General features: G+C 32.0%; 1 protein-coding gene across 15 annotated transcripts in view; it reads left to right on the top strand.

Moving 5' to 3' along the window:
* PHF20L1 (PHD finger protein 20 like 1) overlaps window positions 1–24938 on the top strand; it is an 80148-nt gene that overhangs the window by 20402 nt on the left and 34808 nt on the right. For 4 of the 15 annotated variants that reach the window (XM_076005005.1, XM_076005006.1, XM_076005004.1 and 1 more), the window contains exons 5-12: window positions 1039–1127; window positions 1342–1431; window positions 6576–6783; window positions 8008–8136; window positions 13570–13652; window positions 17159–17411; window positions 19502–19690; window positions 19929–20132. In XM_076005005.1, the coding sequence (XP_075861120.1) occupies window positions 1039–1127; window positions 1342–1431; window positions 6576–6783; window positions 8008–8136; window positions 13570–13652; window positions 17159–17411; window positions 19502–19690; window positions 19929–20132 (1245 nt within the window). Of the gene's footprint in view, window positions 1–1037; window positions 1128–1316; window positions 1432–6575; window positions 6784–8007; window positions 8137–13569; window positions 13653–17158; window positions 17412–19501; window positions 19691–19928; window positions 20133–24938 lie in introns of those variants that run through there. The other 11 variants (XM_076005015.1, XM_076005016.1, XM_076005014.1 and 8 more) reach the window with 6 other exon arrangements.

The following is a 24938-nucleotide window of genomic DNA, read 5'->3' as shown; positions in this document are numbered from 1 at the left end:
TCTTTGTATCTGATATTTAGCATTATGCTAAATATTCAAATTATAATAGAAGAAAACTCTTTGCATATATATGCCATAGGCTTTGGTGCCAAATCCAAAGCCATTAATAACAGTTATCACGGTTCTTGTTTATACTTCCTTTGTAAAGGCCAAGTATCTGTTTACTTAAAGTGACACTCTGTCCTCATTTGGAAAATGGTAGAAAAACATTTATCTGGGAAATGATAGATAGGCACTTGAATGTAAGTATAAGACATACATAATTTATATATTTTATAATAGTACTGGATTATATTGACTTGAGAGCATGGAGTATATAACAAAAAGTGAATATGCTTCATAATAGACATGCAAAAAGACTATTGAGTCTTAAAAGTAGAATAAGTTAATAGGAAAGACATAGATGGCTAGAAGAGGTTGGGAGTGTTAATTATGGCTGTGCTACTGCATAGCTAAATGTCACTGGATGTAGCATTTAGCTTCTCTGGAGTTTGGTGCCCTGAACTGCATATGAAGATTTTACCCAGATGACTGGTAAAGTATTTTCTAGCTTAAAAGTCTGGGAATGTATAATTCTTATTTGCCAGTTGGTTACTATTGCTAAAGGAACAGTCCTTTCCTGGGAAGATGATCTTTTCCATGTATCAAATCTTTCTCTGTGTTACTTATTTTGAAAGAAATATTCAAAGAGAGCAAATGATAATTCCTGTGGAAATATTATACGTTTTTATAAATAGGGGTTTTTTCAGCCATATTATAAATCTAAACATTTATTACAGAATAAATTATAAAGTCTCCCACTAAAAACCAGAAATTACATGCAACTAACTTATCAAGACTTAATTTGTGTACTTTTTAAGGGAAATATGAGTTCAGACTTGTTTTTAGAGGGACAGAGAAAGGACACTTGATAGAGTCCTTACAAGGACTATATGTTTGTAGTTATTGGATTCCAAAGCATTTATTTATATCAGGTCACTACTTGTTGCTGTAAGTTTGATTGTATTTTCTAATGATTCTAACTTGCTCCTATTTCAGGAACATTTACAGTTCAGTTTTATGATGGAGTAATTCGTTGTTTAAAAAGAATGCACATTAAAGCCATGCCCGAGGATGCTAAGGGGCAGGTAAGAATGTTCAGTATTCCTAGCTACTCAATGAGATACCTTCTTGAATGGTGACTGATCAAAATATATATATTTTAAAAAGTGAACTAATTGTAGGGTTATGTGCTGATAGCCCCAAATAGCAGCAAGAAAAAGAAGCTTAGAATGTAAAATAAATTATACACTTGATTTTTACTTCTTTGGTTTTAGACCTGCTAAAGTTATAGGTCACTAGTTTCTGTTCCAGGTGAAATCCCAGCATCCACTAAGCTGGTGTTGTCCTATCGACCCAGCTGGATCGTGTAACCAGTCTATGGGAAGTGAGGTAAGTGCCTTTTTTTAAATTTTGTTTTGTTTTTCCTGGTATATAATATCACTTAGAAAGTTAATTTTTATATAAAATTTTACATTGAGCTTCTTATCTTCTTCTTTCCTTCTACAAATCATAGTTATTCATCTTTCTTTAAAAGGCGCTTACCTGACACTCTGTAGGCTGTTCCAGGTAGGGCTTTCTGAGTTACATGATGGAAGCAGTGTATTATATGCTTTGTCACTGCTCAAAACAAGAAAGAACGGTAAGCATTTGAAGGTCAATCTGGGATGGAGTAAAAACCAAGATTCTATTTGTTGACTGTGTTTTCTGAAATACTGGAAAGAAAAGGTGCCATTAGAAATTTAAAATATTTTCTTTTATGTTCTGCTGTTATTTGGGATTTTCAGCACCTGGACCTACAATTAATTTTAAGAACTTGAAAGTAGTCTATAAAAATGTTTAATATGGAAATATGCTACATATTTATTCCATACTGTGCAGTGAAAAATGTCCTGAAATGTGTTGAAATCACCTGGTCAGCTTCAGTCAAGTATCAGTATTTAATGGTCTAGAAATGTATGTACCACCACATTTAAAAAAAGTTATTCCTGAAGAAATCTTCTGAGAAGTGTGATGGTTTTAAATTACCTGGTTTTCAAAAATTTAGTTATGAAATGATCAGCTAGCAGAGTTTTTCCACCATTAACATGTAAATGCAATTTAAAATGAAAGTGCTTTTGGCCAGGAAATTGCTTTGTATCTTATCACATGTGTGTATAAATAAAATGTTCTTTTAAACATTCAATGGTGTGATTTTTTTTGGTTACTACATAGAAAGATTGATTAAAAAGTTGGGAGCATAGTTTAGTTACATACCCATTTAAATAAAAATATCAATTTTTTTTTATTATTCTGTTCTTCTGGTAATTCAGATGTTCATCAAATGACACTAATACTATTGCCTTAGAACTTTTATTTTTTTCAAAGGGGGGCATTGAGCCAATTTGCTTTGTGGTGATATTGTAGGTTGTAAAAATTAAATTTATTGGATGTTTTAGATGTTTATTTTTAATAAGCATTTTAGTCATACCATGATATATATTAACATAAAAATCAGTTCCAAGAAATAAAACTACTGAAAATATTTGGGTAGTGGTATATTTCCTTTAATTTTTTATTTTTTCTTCACAATTCCTAATGACAAGCACATTAACCATATTTGTAGAATTGTTTTTAATAAACTGCCATTTGATGAGGGTTTTTTTCCAAAAAGTTTTTGACTTGTTTTCATGTAGGAAATAGCCTAAATCAGTTGTTTGGGCAAGGCTAAAGGAGTGCTGTCTTACATAGTATCTTCAGGATTTTGAGTACTTTGAGAATTCCTATATAAAGTTATAAAGTAAAACTTCTTTTATTAAACTAGCCAAGAATAATGCATCAAATAAATGCACAGTGGAAATGCTCTTTCTTAAGCTTTCTGTAGAACCTGTATAAAATGTGACATTAATTACAATTTTATGTATGTAAACCTACAGGTTAATTAATATTTCTAAGCCAAAATAAAAGTCTTAATGCTGTCATTTCTGACTTTGAAAGAGTTGGTTAGTACTAGTGAACCTCTCCTTGCATTCAGAGGTTAGCTTGAGCACTTTAAAGAGCTACTAATATTACAGTGGGTGCAGTGTGAGGTGTAGTCCTTCTTACACTGTATCTGTGGACATTTTTCTCACTGGGAAAGAAAGTAATGGTAACATGTTGAATGCAGAAAATAAGATCCCTTCTCTCCCTACCTACATACCATTTTTCCTTCTTTTACATAATTTTGGGTAGAGTGGTAGTGTTAATACATAAATAGCTATAAAACTGATATATTTGTAGAATAAGGATTATTCCTTCATCTGATGAGACCTTATTGTTACTGCTGGTATTCCATCTTGATAAAAGCAGTAGTAATTACAGGGTGAGAGATTGAGCCATTGTATTTTTAATTTGGAGGCTTGTAACAGGACAAATACTTAACTTTTTCTCTCCTATTCGTTTTTCTTCCTGAGAGTTTAAGGATACAGAAGTTACATTGTAAATCACTAATGTTAAAGGTTGGCTCATAAGGTCCTTTACTATTTATGAAACATTTTTGCATACATTGTTTAATTGGATTCTCATAGCAAATCCTTTGATATAGGTATGCCTGTTATTTCTGTTTCACAGTTGAAGAATTCAGTACTTAGTTGAGTAAAATTTTAATAGTTGAGTAAAAGTTTACTCAACTATTCTGTGCAAAGTGATTCCTTGAACCTAGATCTTCTGATTTCAAACACAGTGCTCTTTTTTAGTGCAATACTCTATTATATTATCTATAGAGAACTTGGAAATTTATCATTATTAGTTATAATTCATGGAAACATCACACTTCAGTTGTTTTTGGCAGTGATGCTTTCCTATTTAAAATGTCAAGGGCAAACAAAATCTAAAACATACAAATACAATAGCAAAATATGGAAGAATTAAATCACATGGCTGCAGTGATTCCCATGATTAACATGTCATATGATTAAGAAGCAATTTTTAAATATCTAATTTAAATTTTTAAAGGTACAGTATGATTCTTTTTCTAGTTTTCTCTTTATTGGAGGTAGAAATCAACTTGGAATGGAAATTACCCCTGACATTTTCCAGCATTTCTCTAACAACTTAAAGTTTTGTTCACGATGTGGAGCCCAGAATTAAATGCTGAACTTTCAATAAGTATGCAAACATATGCTCTCTGCTGCATTTAACACTTTACTTTGCTTGTCTGGTTGTCCTTACTTTTGTTTCTGTTTCCATTTTTGTTGATTGCTTTCTTACAATTTTTTTTTTCCATTGATGGTGCTTTCTTTCCCTACTACTTAAATGTTAGTGTAAAGGTTCAGTTTAGCCATAGTGCTTTTGACTACCAGAGTTGCTCCTTGAACCTTCCAGCACTCTTTCCCATTCCTGTGTGCTTTGATTTCCAAGCCTTTATCTAATGTTTTTTCTTTTGCTTGGAGTGGCCATTTTCTCCTTTTCCACTGCCCTTTCCCTAGCAAATTTCTGCTTATCTTCAGGGTGCAACTCACCTGTCATTTTTCCTGAACACTAGTCTTTCTCTTCAGTTAAAATTAATCTTTTCTGTTCTGTTCTCCTATAGTATTTTTTTTTTTATTTCGGCATATTATGGGGGTACAGATTTTAAGGTTTCAATAAATGCCCATTTCCCCCCCTCCCCCCAAAAGTCTGAGTCTCCATCATGACCATCCCCCAGATGGTGCACATCTCACTCATTATGTATGTATATACCTGCCCCCCTCCCCCCTCCCACCTGCCCAATACCCTATTACTGTAGTACCTATGTGTCCACTTAGGTGCTACTCAGTTAATACCAGTTTGCTGGAGACTATATCTGGTGCTTGTTTTTCCATTCTTGGGATACTTCACTTAGTAGTATGGGTTCCAGCTCTAACCAGGAAAATATAAGATGTGCTATATCACCATTGTTTCTTAGAGCTGAATAGTACTCCATGGTGTACATATACCACATTTTATTAATCCATTCTTGGATTGATGGGCACTTGGGCTGTTTCCACAGCCTTGCAATTATGAATTGTGCTGCTATAAACATTCGAGTGCAGGTGTCTTTTTTGTAGAGTGTCATTGGATCATTTGGGTAGATGCCCAGCAATGGAATTGCTGGATCAAATGGTAGATTCATTTGATCCTATAGTATTTTGATTATTCCTCTAGCTTGTGTCACATTGTCATGTAATTAATTTTATTTACCTGTGAATTGTTATTGGCAGGATCAGTCTTTTATCAATTGCTTAGCCTGTTTCCTGTCATATATAGCAGGGTATTCAATAGAAAATTGGTGATTGAATGTGTTAGGTGCAATTGGGTGATGTTTTCAGTTAATTTCAATGATGTAGGAGAGAAGTAGATACATAGTTTTTTTTAATGGTTTATTGTTTTCACCATATATTTTTAAGGGTGAAGAGCTACCAACCTATATAGCTTATGGCTTAATTTTGTTAACCTATATTAGTGAAATTTGTTAATGTAACCCATGAATTAAATTCATTTGATGTTGTAAAATTGTTTTTAGTTGCTTGGACTAAGTATTTAATATATAATGTATTTTAGATGAATCTGAATTGGTGATCTGTTTGACAGAGCTTAGTAGCCTCAGTGGAAGATTAACTTTGTAGACATATTACAAATATGTGTTTTAAAAAATCTTTTCTGATTGTGAAAATTAAAATGTTAGTACCACTTTACACTTTTTTGCACCTTTCTGCATTTTTTACAATAAACACTTAGTTTTTAGTTATTTTTAGTTAAAAATAAAATATTAAAATTTATTTAGCAACAAATTAAAAAAATTAACACAGGAAAAATAAATATTCACACCTCAAGAAAATGCTCCCAAACGCAGAACCAGGGAGTTATATTGGCACCTCAGAAAAATGCTAACAAAGGATAGACCTAGGGAGTTATATAGGGAGAGAAATTAATCTGGAGGTTGACAGTATATGCTTTACTTTGTTCTAGTCAACATAGCTTTTTTTCTTCAGTAGTATTAAGCTTTTGTGATAAATTGCTACCCAAACTTTAAAAGCTTTAGAAAATATTAAAATTATACCTTCCTTAATTTCTATGAAATTGACTATAATTTGAATGGCACATTCTTTCCTGATAAGAAGTATTAATGTGGTCAATGGGAGTATATAGTTTTTTAACTTTGTAGAATTGCAGCATGGCATTTTCCTCTTTTTTTATAATGCTTTGCATTGTGGAAAAGAAAAACAGTGCAGCATTTGAACCCTAAAGTACTAGAGTAGAATGTCATGTAGTATTCCATATTTGCCATAGGTTTCTTCTGTTTGGATTTTATTTCTATAAAAATATTTCAAAGGAATACTTATTATTGAATATTTTTCCTATTTTGTGGAAGATTATATAATCCAACTAACCTATTAGGTTATTACATTTGATAATCTACCATGTTGATGAGCTATTATGTAAACGTAGTGATCTTGATATTCTTGAGTAGCTTTGAAAATGTGAGACTTTATTCATTAGTGTAATTACATTTTGATTAATTTTTAATACTTCACATGTTTTGTGTTTTTCCTTTGGAGGATTGGATAGCTTTAGTCAAAGCAGCTGCTGCAGCTGCAGCCAAGAATAAAACAGGGAGTAAACCTCGAACCAGCGCTAACAGCAATAAAGATAAAGATGAAAGAAAATGGTTTAAAGTACCTTCAAAGAAGGAAGAAACTTCAACTTGTATAGCCACACCAGAAGTTGAGAAGAAGGAAGATCTGCCTACATCTAGTGAAACATTTGGTACAAAATACGTTCTTATGCTCATTCCTTTTAACCCTAGTAAACTCAGATAGTGCATAAGTCCAGATCCCTTGGCTCCCTGTAATTTTAAACATAATAATATAATTAGGCTTTTTTCCCCTCACATAATATGATGGCTAACTTTTTGAGCATCTTACAGGTAGATCTGAAAATTAATAGTGTAATATGAGTGCTTAATATTGAATTCCCTCAATATTCTGGAATAAAAATGAGTTGAGATTTTGATTTGTAACTTCCTGGTAGTAGGTTTTTGTTTGAGGTTTTTTGTTTTATGTTTTTCCTACAACCTGTTTGTTTCTGCATATATTTCAATATGCAATATGGAAAAAGCAGTAAGTCATTCTTTTTCTGCTTTTTTCTTTTTTAAAGAATAACTAGGCCAGGCACGGTGGCTTATGCCTGTAATCCTAGCACTCTAGGGGAGGCTTATGTGGGAGGATTGCTTGAGCTAAGGAGTTTGAGACCAGCCTGAGCAAGAGCGAGACCCCATCTCTACTAAAAATAGAAAAATTAGCTGGGCACAGTGGCATGGGCCTGTAGTCCCAGCTACTCGGGAGACTGAGGCAGGAGGATTGCTTGAGCCCAGGAGTTTGAGATTGCAGTGAGCTATGATGATGCCATTGCATTCAAGCTGGGGTGGCAGAGTGAGACTCTGTCTAAAAAAACAAACAGGCCGGGTGTGGTGGCTCACACCTGTCACCCTAGCACTCTGGGAGGCTAAGGCTGGAGGATTGCTTGAGCTCAGGATTTCGAGGCCAGCCTGAGCTAGAGCGAGACCCTGTCTCTAGTATAAATAGAAAGAAATTAGCCAAACAACTGAAAATAGAAAAAATTAGCTGGGCACAGTGGCACATGCCTGTAGTCCCAGCTACCTGGGAGGCTGAGGCAGGAGGATTGCTTGAGCCCAGGAATTTGAGGTTGCAGTGAGCTAGACTGAAACCATGCCACTCTAGCCCAGGCAAGAGAGTGAGACTCTGTCTCAAAACAAAACAAAACAAAACAAACAAACGATAATAACTTCTTAGTAGTCTTTTATTTCTAATGTATCAGTCTGGAGGGATGTGTGTTTTTTAAAGTTCTATATCAAGCATTAGATGTTAAAAATTATGTGCAGAGCATTTTTACTATTTTGTTGTTTAAAAAAAATCATGTGTTTTAATTTTGGATTCTAGATGAACTCTCATATATGTGTTCTATTAAAAGTAGGACTTCATGTAGAGAACGTTCCAAAGATGGTCTTTCCACAGCCAGAGAGCACATTGTCAAACAAGAGGAAAAATAATCAAGGCAACTCATTTCAGGCAAAGAGAGCTCGACTTAACAAGATTACTGGTAAACTACAATGATTCTTTTTGGGGGGAATGGAGGGTTTGGTTTTAGAGTAGTTTGTTTTTAATAAAGTAAAATAAAGTAGTTTATTTTGGGTGCAGTGTCATGAACTGGTTAATAAGAAAGTTACTTCTATCAACATTGTTAGCTTTTTCTGTTGTCAAATGTGAAAAATACCACATATCTACTGCCTACCTCACAGGGATGTTGTGAGGATTATTGATAAGGTCAAATTTTACAAAATTCTATAGTTTTTAAATCACTTTGGTGGTAGGAGTAGTTTTCTAGAAGAATTGAATTAACCTTCTTTTTTCAACCTATGGTGACATAATTTATGAGATTCTAAATATTTTTATATAAACATTCTTATACTTGACCAGGCTTATTTAAGGTTGGTACTATATATGGTTGCAAAGATGAATATATGACTTAAATTTACTTCCTGAATGTGTTAATTCTTGATGTAAAAGTACTTCTCTTAATGTAAGTTATTTAAAAAAAAAATTCCACCCTTATCTTCAGATTGGTCTCTAGATTCTGGGCTTGTTTCCATTTTCTTTCTTATAATTTAGGAAGTAGCAATGCTATGGAAAATACTGAAAATTCTATACTGGTTAGTGTTCATAGAGGAGGGGATTGAAGTGTTAGAATTAGGGCCAGTCTTAATAGGCCCTGTCATTTCCAAGGCACATTCAGCCTAGCGTTTCTAGTCTTTAAAATAAATTATGAACATATTTTATTTTTCTAAGTATAGTTAAAAGGGGAGCTTAAATACTTTAATGATTTAGTTGTATATTCTAATTATAAGGATGAGATGGTTTTAAGCACCTTTGGCCTAATAAAGCTGTATAAACCTTTGGTGGCATTCATTTAAATAATTTGAAGAAGCTTGGTTTCATTTGTCATATCTATCTAGGAATAAATTGTATTAAACATTTTGACCATTTTCTGAAGAGAGGAGTCCACTGAAAGATGACTCTCTGGAGTTGAGGGTTCTTTCGAACTACTGTTTTATTATATTATTCATGTAAGTCAGTGGTCCCCAACCTTTTTGGCACCAGGGGCCGGTTTCATGGAAAACAATTTTTCCATGGACCGGGAACCCAGGACAGGGTGTGGAGCTCTGTGACTTAGTCCCTAAAAGGCTGTGGACTGGTAGCAGGGCTTGGGGACTGCAGATTTAAGTGATTGCAATTGGTTTCAACAGGTGAAAATATATAGTCTCTTTCCATTTGTTTATATTGCTTTCATGCCTTTCTTTATATTTGGCCAGGACAGGAAATATTTCAAATCAGTTCACACATTATACCTCTTCCCTAGAAACTATAAGCCTTGGAGAAAGCCAAAATGTTCTCTAAGTGATTGTTCTGATGGCAACTTGAGACTTTAGTTTTGCCTTAAAGTATGGAACCCAGTGCTATGTGTTGGGTGGAAGTGGAATAGTGTTTCTACCTCCTGTGATACAAAGATTGAGACAGCATTATTGGAGGAGTGGAGATCAAAGAAGATGAAGATGACACTGACATGCTACGACTGCCAGCTTACCGGCTTATCATGTTTTTTCCCTTCCATCTGGATAACCTGGTTTTGGTTTCAGTCATCATACTCTTATGTATGCCTTATTGGGAGGTTCACACTCATCATTTAAAAAGTAAAGAAAAAAAAAAGAAAAGAAAAAGAAAACAGCTGAGGCAACAATGATGCATTATATCTGTGTGATCTTGAAAAGACAGTAGGGGGTGGGGAAGAACCATTTACCATGTGCCTCAAGTTGTCATACTGGTGGTTCGGTAATGCCCTGTGCCTTTTGTGGAGGAACTTTCTCTTTACCTTGGGAATCGCAAATGAATAAGTGATAGCTTTGCATAAGATTTTATGAATGTGAAACCATTATGATCCCTTCTCTCTATTTACTCAGAAGATTTAAGTATATAATAATCCTTTTAGTTTATCTCTCTTCATCTGTTTCCGGTTTCATGTTACAACTGTCATGCAGAAAGACAATAGATATTATAAGATTGTCTTCAATGGTTGAAACTCAGGTTTGCTCCTATACAGTAAATTTCATTTGTAGTTTATAAAAAGAAATTAGAACTAATATAAAATAGCAGTTTTGTTATGGAATTATGGTATATTTTAAGTTTATCAACCTCACCTATATATGTCTTTTTGTCCTTTACTGCTGAGAGGAATGAGGCTGGGATCATGGCAGTCTACTCTGCTGTATTTCCTTCAACTCTATTTTACTATTTCTTTAAATAGTTCTATTAATAGCTGAAATAAGTGGACCAGCCACTAGATAATTTTAATTCATGTATTTATCACTCTTTCTATCCCCTTCCCCACATATATATCCTACAATGATTCTAAACATGATTTCTGTATAGAGGATGATACAAGGATGGCTGTTTTCAAAGGTTCCAAACTAAGTACACATTGAAAATTTAGTTGCGCAGTATGTATGTGTGTGTATATATATGTACATATATATTTATTACATATATATTTACTATATATATTTTTTCTTCTGGGATCTTATTGATATTATTATATGCTTTATGCATACTGCCTTAAAATAAACAATTTTACATAGAAAATCAGAATTCCATACTTTTGTGACAAAGTTGCAAGCAAACTGAATTTGAGTAGATTTAAAATGCAGATTTTTAGGGAGTGAAAGAAGAAACAAACAACAAGAGTTGGTGCATGGCCTGTTTCTAATAGTTTTTAGAAGTTTAGCCAATTTAGATATGTTTGTGCAACTTATGGAATTTTAAAGTTTAAAAAATCCTGATGTTTGAATTGACCAGTAATATGTTTATTGACAATATCAAGAATATTTGACTCTTGGTCCCAGCAAGAATATTGTATTCTGAAATGCCTGGATGAAAAGTAGACCAATGATTCAACTATTTGTTCTTGCTTTGCTCCCCTTTGCCATTCTAGGGAGCTGTGGCCTGTGTTCTATTTATTCCTGTTGGCAGGGAGAGACCAGCTATATGTTTTATAGCTGACATTGAATTTTGTGAAGTTGTGATTTTGTGGTGGGACTCATGGAGATTTGGTGTTCTTCCACCTAATGTTTAAGTAATTTTTTGAAGTGTCATAGTGCATTGTTAAGGGTAATTTTATCCTATAGATATATTCTTCTAGAGGAGGGCCTGTTAGTAGTATATTGACAGTAAGTTTTTGCCAATAACTAAAATTAATTTCATTTGTACCTTTATTTTCTTCCAATTCCTTCTCATTTTCTGTGGATATTGTATTTCTTCCCAGAATATTAGCAGATTAAGATAATAGATTTTGGACTGCCTTATCTTAAGGTAGAAGTAGCCATAGTCATCTCTTCAAGTACTTATTTTATTATTCATTTTTGTTTATATTTAATAACTGTTTTGTAAGTTGGTATGAATATAAAGCATAAGAAACTTTTATTGATCATACTTGGGCTTTTGAATTTTTCTAGGTACCAAGTATAGTAATTTTTAATCTAATCTTAAATGGTTGCTCTTAAATGTCACATATTTTCTGTGAACACATTACAAAGCTTTATTTTTCTTTCCCAAACTATTAAATGGGAATGGCTCTTAATTAATTGGGTCTGTAATGTCCTAAAGTAAATTCATAGGTTTTGGGTTATTTTGTTTCTTTTAACTTTTGGTAATTTAGTTTTGCGATTTGTGTTCTATTCCATCTATTGATGAGTATTACAATCTACTTCCCTAATCTGTATGAAAGGAAAAAGATACAATTATTTAACATATTGAATAGCAGATATTTATCCTGTTTGAATAGCCTGTAGAAGTAGAACCTCTGCTCAGCTCCCTGCAAAAGAAAAAATTTCCTCAATTTTATTTCAATAGTTCATTGATTCTTAAGAATATTAGCAGTAGAAAAACCTAGTGAATGTGGTTTTAAATGTTAAAGACTCCAAACTGCATCTTTTTCAGTCATGTAAAAATATGGTTAGAATATAATTAGGATTGAATTTATGATTTAAAAACTTTTTGTAAAATTGTTATATACTTTTTTCACCATTTAAGTCTATACTTGATATAGTGTAAGACTATGGAGATTTTTACCTTAAACTGAGCTAAATGCCCGTTTTAATACTAAACATTGGCATATCAAAATCTTTGTTTTACACTCACACCTTTTTTATTTTAAATTACAATCCAAGTGTGAAATATTCAACTTTGCAAGAAAGAAAAAGTGACTTTTGTATAAGTTACCATTTGCCTTTAGTACTACTTTAAGAATGTAATTTTAATATGTGAATTTCTACCTAGATCATTTAACATTCTTAGGGTGGTTATTTGATTAAGTCAAGACATGTTGCCTCATAGAACCTCTACCTTCTGTGGCTTTGGGTGGGGGTGCCTTTTTTTTATTACATGTGTTATAGACAGCTTCAGTAATATGGGTGATATAATTGCTGTGGTAAGTTTACTATTATGTTGGTTGTTAAACATGCTTTCTTTGAAGCAAAAGTTTTGTGTGGCCAACTTTGAGATGACACAAAAATGATTTTTGGTAGACTTTTATGAGCAGGGTGGCCATAAACAAAAACATACTTATTATACAAGGCTTATAAACCTGGCTTTATTGAAGGTACCCAAACAGGCTTAACAAAGAATTTAACCAAATAAATGCCTACAATTTATTAATTAAAGCAGAGTTTTAATGTTTTGTGAAATTAATTATACAATTATATATTTAAGATAAAATATTATCTTCTAAAATTGACAATTAATGGTATACATTGGAGAAAACTGGAACTAACAAGTTTTTCATCATTTGTAGAATAAAGCCATAATATTAAGTTCAGATGTTATACGAAGGACCCATACTTTTTTTCCCCTTAACTTAAATGGATCCATCAGTGTTTTTGTAACTCGTGTAAGAAGATGAGATATAGCTGGTCAGAGGGACACACATAAAGCTTAGGTTAAAGGATCCAAGTGAAAATAAAGTTGGGAACCTTTTATTTTAGCTAATAATACAACAAAAATATCTTATTTTGTATTCTAGATGTTTGAAGAGATTTCTCATATCTTAATTTTATATTTTATTTCACTTGTATAGACAAAGCCTGTATTATAAGTCTAAGCAATCTTAATATGGACATTAAGCCATAGAAGTTTTAATTTTGACAGAAAAAATGTGTGTGTGTCTGTATATGTGTATGTTTAAGAATCTCATCAAGAGTAGTATTTTAAAAAACTCACATAACTATGTAAGTAACTCTCAAATTCCGATTCAGTCCTTTACTATTTTTAATGGTCTTTGTGTTTTTGAAAAGTAAACATTTGAGCATATTTACTTTCTAAATATTGAAAAGTAGGGGAGATTTCAACTATTAAGATTTTTGAGAAGTTAATTGGGGTGAAAAAAATATTTTTTCTAATAAGCAATTTCTGTACAATTTTTCTCAAGGTTTGTTGGCATCCAAAGCTGTTGGGGTGGATGGTGCTGAAAAAAAGGAAGACTACAATGAAACAGCTCCAATGCTGGAGCAGGTATGAAATGGTAGCATTTGATTTTTTTCGAGGTTCCCACTGGAATGATCACGGAGCTCTAGTATCTACGTAATTGAAATTGCCCTTTTGATCAGATAAGGGATTAGGAAGCTAATTAATTGATGATATATTTTTAATTCTCTCTTCTCCAAGGTATACAGATAAACTACAGACTTTATTAGTGTTTGTTTTCAATAGACTGGCATTTAAAGCCTTTGTCTCCAAAATTGGAAGGCCTGGAGACAGGCATCCCAGGGTATAAGCTTCCAGCTGGATCACCTTTAACTAGCTTACAAAAAGACCCTTACACAAATACTTTTCATTTGTGAGTTAAAACAGGGTTTTTGACATCTAATAAAGCTTCTTTTGTAAGAAGTTTCTTTTATATTGTTACAATTGGTGTTGTTAGACTGTGTTTTATGAATTGATCAATGAGCCATACATTTTTGCTAGGATGTATATTTTAATAACTACAAAAAAAAAAGAGTTTAGAAAACTATTAAGGATCTGTCTTTAAACCACCTAATAGAGGAATTTAAAAGTGAAGGTTGCAGTTGCTAGATTTTGCCTTGGCTACCTTCAGATTCCCACAATACCTGTACATAATGAACGTGCATGCTTTTACATTCTCTAAGGGCTTAACTTCGTAGGCACTGTAAGACTATAAGAACACAGTAATAGCCATAACTGGATTTCCTTGGTTCTCCTGTTTTAAAATCTGAGCCTTAATGTAGTTTTAAAATATCCTTTTTGTATTATTTTAATTTTCTTTATTAGTAGTCTAATAAAAAAGACTTTAAAATGAGTATCTTTTGCTCTTAGATGCATTTTAAAAAGTCCAAATTTAATTGATATTGTATTGAGTTTTTCAGGGTTATTTTAGGCCTGGTTTGATAACAGTGCATTGTTTTGGTGCCTCCATTAATGTTGTATTAAATCTATGGTCTTTTAAATTGATTAATATGTCATTGAATCATACCTTCTGATTTTCTGTGATCATCAAACGGTTAAGTCTTTGCCGTTATTGTCAGTATATCAACCAAATTTTAAATGACTTTTTTACTGTGTATTATTACTATTTCAACGTCCCAGATATAACAATATTTTGTATTTTCACCACTGTTTATGGTATTCTCAGAATGCGATAAATCAGGGACTTGGGTAATAAAATGTTTCTGGAAAATTCATTACAATGTCAATCTTTTATTACGCACAATCCTGCTGAGGTGAATGTGATTGTTAAAAGTATTATTATATGTGGAAGTTAGTGTAGAAGGCAGTACTCATTTTAGAAAGAAGTACAGAAAACATTTTGAAACTGAATTTATGAAAGAAAGGGAAATTATGTAACTCGGCTATTTCTATTTGCATAATTTAAAAAATTTTGAGAGTCCTTGCCAGTTTTGTAACAGAGACCAATGATCATTAATGAAAATTTTGTTAATTATTTTAGATTTTAAGGAACATCATTCTGTTCCCTAATTTTTTGTCATTTAGGTTGATTTCAATGTGAAAATGTTTTGTAACCAAACTCTTAATTTTTAATCTACATGTTAGTCCTGCTTCAAAGTTAAAAAGCCGAGTTATAAAGCTCTTAATTATATCTCAGTTGGTATCAACAGACATAAGGAGAGGTATTGATTCTCACTAACCTCTGTTTTCTAATGAGTTAAAATAATATCAGTCATGACATACATTGATAATAGGCCTATAGCCAAACTTACTGTGCTAATGGATTTATTTATATTTTTTAAAAATTCAAACTCTGTGGTCTTGAACCCCAATTCTCAGCTTATTAATTATAGATTATTTAATTGTATTAGGGAAATGTCATGTTATATTTACTTTTGGATAAACCTTGAATTAGATGCATAATAATTCAGTAGGTTTTTAAAAATGTTAATTTGTCCTTGTTTAGAAGTTAAGCACCTTATCAAGATATTAATTTAAGTTTCAAAATCTTGTTTTATAACTTTGTAACTCGAGAGTAATGGATGCTGTAGTGATGTCTTTCACTTATGTGAAGATGAACAATAAAATTGTTTATTTACAAGTAATGGCTCTAATTACTTTTCTGGCAACACCTTTTATGATAAGCTTAGGAATACTTTCCATTTATGGAGTACCTTTTCAAATAATTAATCTGCACTTATACACATTTATAATGAGTAGATTCAAGAATAGAAATGATGACAGCTGAATGAACGGGACACTTGACACCTGGCCTTTGATGTGGTATGGCCAACATACAATTTGTAGGGCATTGAATACCAAAGATACACTTTTTTTTTCCCACTAAAATTTGAATGCCTTGTATTTTAGTGGGAATAGAATTATTTACTTATTTGGTCCCCAGACAATGATCTTTCATATTCCAGAGAACTGCAAACCATAGACCTGATGGTCATCCCTCACAAAGATATGGAAGTGAAAAGGCTTCTTGGGGACAAGCATGTTGCTTATAGTGCTAGCAATTTGACTCCTTTGTAGAGGTCTATCATAGTATAGATTTTTAGAAAAGGTATGTTACATATTTAGCTCTTGGATATATATATATATCCGAAAGAGATACAGGCATTCCAGCACCATAGATTGCAAATTCATCTAATGTGGCTATTTTCTGTTGTCTTTGAACAATGGACACATTCACACATATTTTTACATATGTAGGAAATTTTACTGCCAAATGAATAAAAATATTCTTTATGAAAGAACTGACAGAGTTCTAATTTTTTTTTAAAATTATCAGTTGGCAGGAAGAAGGTAAAAACTCTCATCTAAGAATGCGACGTATTTTGTTTTTAAATCCAATGTTTTTAACTTACACTTTATCTCTTTGGTTTTTTTTGTTGCTTGTTTTGTATTGTTTTTTAGTCTTTTAACTCTATATTGCTGGTGGCTCTGATTTCATGATGCATTATGCATATGAAACTCTAGCTTTCAGCACTAAAATGAGTTAAAGATAATGTTTCGTTAATTTGGTCATTGTTTTCCTGTTGAGATCTTTCTTTAAAGGGAAACTGTCTACTTAGACCTCCAAATTCAACTTGATAAAGGAAATTATTTTATAAGAAAACAGCTGAAAGTCAAAAGCTTCAATATATTCCTCTAATGCTCTAAAACATGAAGATGCTGTTTATTTACCTAATTGTTACTAATGTCATTGGCAAATGAGGTTCCTAAAGGGGTATATTACAATTTAAAAACAAAAATATTTGTCCAGTAAGCTAACATCGTATATTCTGAGAATATTATGGATAACATTTAAAAAAAAAACAAAAACACTCATTTAGACTAAAAGTTGACAGCATCCCTTTAAAGACAGCCTATTCAACTTTTAGTTAATAATTTGTGGGGTTCTTTTTGGTTTTTCATTTGTAATAGAAATGTTATATGTGGCTTAACAATGTTTTTGGATACTAAAGTTGCTTAACAAACAAAATAGAATACAAGAACAAAAATGAAGAAACCAAAATAAAAATATCAATTTTTTATTATTTATTCAGGCGATTTCACCTAAACCTCAAAGTCAGAAAAAAAATGAAGCTGACATTAGCAGTTCTGCCAACACTCAGAAACCTGCACTGTTATCCTCAACTTTGTCTTCAGGGAAGGCTCGCAGCAAGAAATGCAAACATGAATCTGGAGATTCTTCTGGGTGTATAAAACCCCCTAAATCACCACTTTCCCCAGAATTAATACAAGTCGAGGATTTGACGCTTGTATCTCAGCTTTCTTCTTCAGTGATAAATAAAACTAGTGAGCACAGATTTTTAAAAAATAGTTACTTATCCTATAAGATACATTAAGACAGTTTGATTGTAGTTATATTGTATTTTTATGAAGTTGCTTTTTAAAACTCAAACTTAAGTGGATATGATAGGGAAGCCTTGAAACTATTTTAGAGGCAAAAACAAATTCTTACTGATTTATTGTTCAGAAACAAGTGCTGGGTGAGAAACCATTTAATAACATAAATTCCACTATAGTTTGACTCTCTTCAACTAATAATCCAAGAACAATGAGAGGCCTGATTCATTACAAAAAAAAAAAAAAAAAAAAAAGAGAAGAAGAAGAAAAGAAAAGTCAAGGGAAAAAAAACCCAGAAAGATATAAAAAGATCCATGGTAGATCTTTTTACTTAACTTCTAAAACTATAGATTTAATTAGTGTCCTCACTTATCTGGAATCTCCCTCTGTGATACATTTTATCATTCTTATTCTAGTATTTAGTGTAGACTTCAGTGTAATCTTATTGATGAAAGAAGAATACCTCCTTGATCATATTTTTAAAGATTTTGCTGTTTCAGTACAACTAATTTTTTAGGAGTTAACTTAGTCTTTTTAAATATAATATTTCAACATGGATTTAGATTTGCATAAGACAAGATTTGTGGTGAGCCTGAGTTTTTCATAGTACTTTAGTGTGCTAAGTTAGAGACATATGAAAAAGTTATCTGGAAAGTCACTGGGTAAATGATACTTTTCTTTTGCTCTTTATACAACAAATGAAATAACATTAGTAAATGAATATAACACATTTCCTTATGAACTATTCCATATTATATCTTCCAGAATAGTTAAAGATACTGGCATTGAAAAGACTTTTATTAATCAAACCTATTAACCTTTTTTCCATTCAGTTGCCTTATTTTCTATTAAACCACATCTTTTCACTTTTGATCAAGTTTTGTTTTTGTTTTGTTCTTTTTAATGGATAGAAAGGATGGGAACACAAAAACTCAAGTGTTTCCTCATGAGCTTTCTTTCATTACAGAATTTATCATGAAATAACATCATTAGTAGTCACTGGAATGTCACATGACATAAGCATTTTATTTTGAAATTGTTTTATATCTTGGTATTAACTATAGTAGTATAATAATTGAATTTTATTCTTTCATTTTTTTTTTAGTTATCACCATGTCTTTTCATTTTGATTGTTATAAAATTACTCTTAAGTACCCAAACATCAACTTCTTTAGAATACTCTCATTTTTTCTTTCTAAATTAATATGAATATATATGGAATCCTGCCTATTCTAAATAGTTGATCATGTCTATATACCATGTAGAAAGAAGAAATCTAAAAGTTAAAACAAAAAAGACATACATTTATAAGTATTTATGTTAAATTGTTAAAAGATGCTTAAATGACTCACCAAGATAGTTATTTTTAAAAAACAAGCAAAAAACACATGTCAGAGAAAGAGCAATGTCATAATCCTAAAAATCTTCATTATTTGCTCACAATATGTATATAAAGTTGTATATTCAATTTTTTTTAATGAATCAGGCCCAGACATATATTTATAAGATTCCATTTGGGGGAATGATGATGATATAAAATTATTTGCATTAGTTTTACTTTGGCAAGTGAAGTTAAGCACTAACTCTATAATGTATGTCACTATGCCCCTGCCCTTTTTATTTCCTTAGGGTTTCTAGATTTGTAATGTAGCAAAAGGAATATATATATATATATATATATATATATTAGTTTTTTGCTGTAAAGATACTATTTTCCCAAAGGGAAAGTGGCAATTTACACAATAATCTGCAATTAGAGAATTAACTATAATCTGTCACTTGGGGGAACTACTTGAAATTAATGTTCCATGTCATTTTCTTTTAGTTCTAGTAGGTTTTAGAATTTTTGATTAATTCATTTTCTGAATGAGGGCACAGTTTTTGCCTTTGATTGCCTTTGGAACATGCCATTCCTTGTGGATATCTTATAACAACATCAGAGGGCAGAATATGAATCCTTTTTCCCATTTATCTCCTTAAATATTTTAAGATGATCCTGGTATGTATCTGCTTCGTGAACATTGAAGATCTTTTTCTAGGTTCTCCACAGCCTGTGAATCCCCCTAGACCTTTCAAGCATAGCGAGCGGAGAAGAAGATCTCAGCGTTTAGCCACCTTACCCATGCCTGATGATTCTGTAGAAAAGGTTTCTTCTCCCTCTCCAGCCACTGATGGGAAAGTATTCTCCATCAGTTCTCAAAATCAGCAAGAGTCTTCAGTACCAGAGGGTAATGTATATTGATTTCCTATAGAACCAAACATAAAAGAAGCTAAAGAAAATACTAAGAGATAAAGATGATTAGTATATTAAGAAATTCCTGCTTTTGGGAGTTAGAAGAACTTTATTTATTGAGTGCCGCCTTTGTGCCAGGCACAGTTTAACCTATATAACACGTTAATCCACATTGATGTTAACTGAGCTATTTATATGTGTTGATAATATATTACATTCTTTATTTTGTGTAGTGCCTGATGTTTCCCATTTGCCACTTGAGAAGCTGGGACCCTGTCTCCCTCTTGACTTAAGTCGTGGTTCGGAAGTTACAGCACCACTAGCTCCAGATTCCTCTTATCATAATGAATGTTCCAGGGCAGAAAAGGAAGATGCACAGATGATTACAAATCCTCCTTCCAAAGCAACAACTGATGGAAGAGGAGCTCCAACAACAGGTAAGAAGACTCAAGTAGCTAGACTGGCTGTTAGTGGGTATAAACATTTTGATATTTAACCAGATTATTGTAATTCCATTATGGTTGCTTTTCATAAATACTTTTATGTAACATTTATGGAAGGTAGAGCTTCTCTGTCTATTTAAAAGTTATTTTATGTGATCATTTTATGATCTTTTTCCCTGGACATACTTGTAATTTTAATCTACTTCCTTTTCCCTGCTTCTTTTTTATATCCTTGTTTCTACTAAATAGAAATATTAGAGCTAAATAATTATAAAAATTCTTACTTTTGAAGTTATAAAATATTTATAGGCTTAGGTTTAAGGACTTTAATAGAATTTAATATTTAAGAAGCCCTGAACTATATACCTGTATCTTAAATATAATCCACAATTTGGGGGCAGAATCCCCCAAATTGAATGTAATTTGTTGTAAAGTTATTTGGAGAGTAGAATATGAAAAATCAACCATGTTTAATAATACATTTTTTGAGTGATTTTATGATACTTATTGCTATCTGAAAACATTTGGAGGTATTTTATCAAGTTGATATTTTAAATCTAACAACGTTAAATCATATTTCATTTATATAGTTGCATTGTTTTATTTAGAAGTTTTATGGAATTACAATCACATCCAAAGAGTACATATAAGAAAAAAAAAGTCAAGTACTAGTTTCAGCTGCTTTCTAGTAAATTACTAATTTACTGTCAGATGGGTGCAGGAAGTCTGAATTGAGTCAGTTCTGAGGTAGAGAAAAACATAAACTAGATTGTAGATTGCAGCCAAGTGTATTGGGGATAATTGTATTTAACAGCATCTTCCCTGAAACCACTTAATCTGCTTGTTGGATGAAACATAAAATAAGAGTTTGCTCTTTTCCAGGGGTGGCACATATTGAAATAAAAGAGTGAAGTAACTTAGGAAACGTATGTTTTAGTTTACTGTCTTTACTTTCTTCCTTCTTTCCAAAGTAAAAATGCTACTAATGTTAAATATACAATCCCATTGTATCTATAAGGGTTGAAGTTATTTTGCACATGGTAATCTTTCCTTATTTTTTTTAAAGCCTAAATAAATCTGAGTGTTTATAGATTTTGAAACTTTTTTTGTAATTTCTCAGGTTTGACCCATTATCTTTTGACTCTCTAAGGCCAGTTTTTCCTTATGGTAATTAATTTTTCTTTCCCCCTTTCCCATAAGATTTCTGAATTATCATTGACCCTTTGAGATATTCTTTCCTGAGAAAAATCTTACATAGTTTTTAACAATCTGGAATTTGTTACTGTATTGAATATGTGAAAAATATTCTAAAGTTCTAATGATTCTTAATCCATTGGGAAAATTATTTTCAGTTGTGCATGTGAACCTATATTTTCCTTAAAATACATCTATTATAATGATAATAACAAGACTGAACTATAGATCAATATAAGTAGCTATGTAATAACTAACAGTGTTGTGTTAGCCAGATTATGTATCCTCAAATGTCAAAGTAGTGATCATGCATGGAAATCTTTGACTCACATGATTTTGCTTCTAACCAGATTATTACCCTAGTCTTTTTTTGGGAATGTCTAGTGTATTTGTGGAGATACGGCTGATCACCTTAGAGGGAAGGCACACCAATATTCTTTTTTTTCATTATTGGCAGTAACTATTGGGAAAGTAAAAATAGTAAGACTTTTCTGGGAAAGTAAAAATAGAGTATAGTGAGCTTAATAGCACAGTGACTGGCAACTCTAATTGCTTACATCAAGGAAATGCATGGTTTTAAATGTTAATTACTGAAAGTCAGTTTGTGAAAGGGTTGAACATAGTATTTGAATAGGGGGAGGTGAAATTCTAATTTGTTCCTGTGACATATTATTTTTTGAGGGAATAGTGAAATTTAGGTCTAATTGGGCACCTTTTGATTAAAACTTTATTCTCTTGTCTCATTTGCATGAAATTCTAGGTGGGCTGCATGTTTTTCTCTTTTAACCTTACTGTTATCCACATCTACACTGTTTTGCAGTATTTGTTGGACTTTTGTCTGCTCCTCAGTATTTGTTGGACTTTTGTCTGTTATCTTATATCTATAGTCAATGTGCCAGGTTTTTATATGTTTGTTTCATATATATATATATATATGTATAATTTCGGTTGGTTGGTGCCTATATTCATTCTAAAAGTAAATTTTATTACTGTTGAATTTTAAAACTTCTGCAGAAAACATTTACCAGAACTGGTATCAAAGACATTTTCTGGATTATCTTTGTCAAATTAAAACTCTTGGAGCATTTAGAATGAGGAGGATTTTAGCCATTAATTATGAAATAGTTTCACAAAATTAGATTTTTTTTCTTTTTTATGTGCAAGATATGGGCACACTGCTGAGTTTAGCAGTGATAAAAACAGGATTGATTAGATTATACAAATACTCCAATTATTATATACACCTGTTCTTAATGGGTTAAAATTTGCTTTTAATTGGTTTTCCAGTAGAGATAACGAGCTTTCACTAATCTATGTACATTCTTGCACTGGGATGGATGCTAACATAACTAACAAAGGTTAGGAATACTATTGCTGTCCACATTACCAATAAAAGTAATTGACACCTGTGTAAAAATTCATGCCTTTGTTTTTATTTTATTATCAGAATGCTTTATCTCATGGAGCCAACCAATTTTAGATAGGATACAGCCTCAGAAAAACTTAGTTGTGTCAGTACCTGGGAAGGTAGATTGGATCAAGTTTTTTAAAACATATCCTTTTGGGAAAGAAGGATATGTGCTCATGTGCTTTCAGGTACTTTAGGCCAAGAGATAACTATTGTTCACTTCTCAAATTCTCTCTTAAGATAGGGAACTGCCTCAGGAAACTTAAAATCTAGAAGGAACATAAAGCTAATAACTGAAATATAAATAAATATTTTAATGTAATAGGTAAGTGCTTGAGGAGGTATATACAGTGCTTTTGGGTGTAAAGGAAAAAAACATGGCTTCAGGTAGGGAAGGAGATGGCATTTTAGGTGGTCTTAGCCTGCTAAGACCTAGGAGTATGAGAGGACAGCCTACCTGCCTCCTCTTCTTCCTTCCTCCTTGAAATTCAGTTCTTCATTTATATGGTAAGGAGACTGTAGTAGATGCTGTCTGTGGTCACTTTTTGGCTCTAAAATTTTAATGTTTTATTTATTATACCATGCATCTGATAGAGTCTAACTTTATTCCAAAGAAAAGATCATGAAATGGTAGGATCATTAATTTTCAATTTATAATTTTCAGATACTCTTGGGAGTGATAACTTCTATTCTTAGTACCCCCTATAAAGACAAAATTGGGATTAGTAGATTATATGAATATAATTTTAAGCCTTTCTAGTTAGTTCTGTGTTGAAAGAAATAATTTTAGTAACACATCTTCGTTTTCTCTTTTTGAAGAAATTAGTACAAAATATCAAGGAATATTTACCTCTATTTTATTGCAGAATATTTTAGTTAATATGAATAGAAAGGTTAGGTTGACATAGACATGAAGACTGAATCTTTATAATGTCAGGGAGGTCATTAGCAACCCACTGAGTTTTAAGACTAAGTTTCAAGATAGCATTAGATGAGATTCATTAGACTTTTCTTCAGTGTCATTCAAAGTCTTACCATAAATTAGTTTTTGAATGAAATACGGGCATATGTAAATAAATATTGTATAAATTTATCATCGTAGTTATGATAGTTGGACTCTTTGTAGTGAATTCTGTCTAGAGAGTCCATGAATTATATTATTGATTGATTAATATAATACATTTTATCACCATTAAAAAACAGAAGTAGGTCATGGGATTAGTCTGAGATAGTAGGGCAAAAAAGTGTGTCATAAACTCTAATCTGAATGTGGCTGATTTTGAAATAACCTTCAATTTTATCCTAACATCTTACACAAACTTTACATTTATAATTTAAAAGCTTTTTTATTTTAAATTGTTTTTCAATTTATTTTACAGAGTTGTTCAAAACAATACTACAACTGGAGACTCTGTAATCTACCTCCACCCCCATACCAAATGTTCATGGCTTCCGCAGAGACTAGGGTTTCCATGGAGAGTCTCAGGGATTGCCTCTTTTTTATGCAGAAGAATCTGTAATATTTAGCAATCCAGAAAGAGCTTTAGAAAACACTCTACGTTACTAGTTTTAAATTGTGTGCAGGCAGGCATTGTTCAGAGATCTACCTCTCTTCAATTAAAATAATTCCATTTGTTTTTTGGGCTTTGTTTTTAAATTATGTATTAGACTGCTGTATACTATTTTATTTGACAAAAATGTTCTGTTGATAAAAGTTAGTTTAAAAATTATTATTCTGTAAACTAATATTCTAGTTCTTTGGTTTCCAAATTCTAGCACATGGTGAAATAAGGATAATATAGTGAACTTCTGGTAAAACTAAATTTATGCTTTTATTGAATTCTATAATAGATTTATATTGTTATTCTATTGTGTGCGAATATTTTTAAAAGTTCTGCCATTATTGCATATATTAATATTTATTTTAATATACTTACTTATGTAAAATGTTGACAAGCATTTGTTAGTCCCCCAATTTTACTTTTGAAATTTTACCATTTATGAAATCTAAAGGTTTGGGAAGTCTCCTGAAAACACTCTGGTTGTGACTGACCATTCTGCTGTGCTAACCTCTGTATTCTAGAGCAATTGTTCATAACTATTTTCTTTGTCTTCCAAGTACCTTGAGGGGTGGCACACATTCCAGTCAATAATGGTAGTCCAGAAAGGCAGTTCCTTTAATCTGACTCCCTGGCTCT

The sequence above is a fragment of the Microcebus murinus genome, chromosome 7 (genome assembly GCF_040939455.1).
Source record: "Microcebus murinus isolate Inina chromosome 7, M.murinus_Inina_mat1.0, whole genome shotgun sequence".
Classification (NCBI taxonomy): Eukaryota; Metazoa; Chordata; class Mammalia; order Primates; family Cheirogaleidae; genus Microcebus; species Microcebus murinus.
This window is presented reverse-complemented; position numbering and strand designations above follow the sequence as displayed.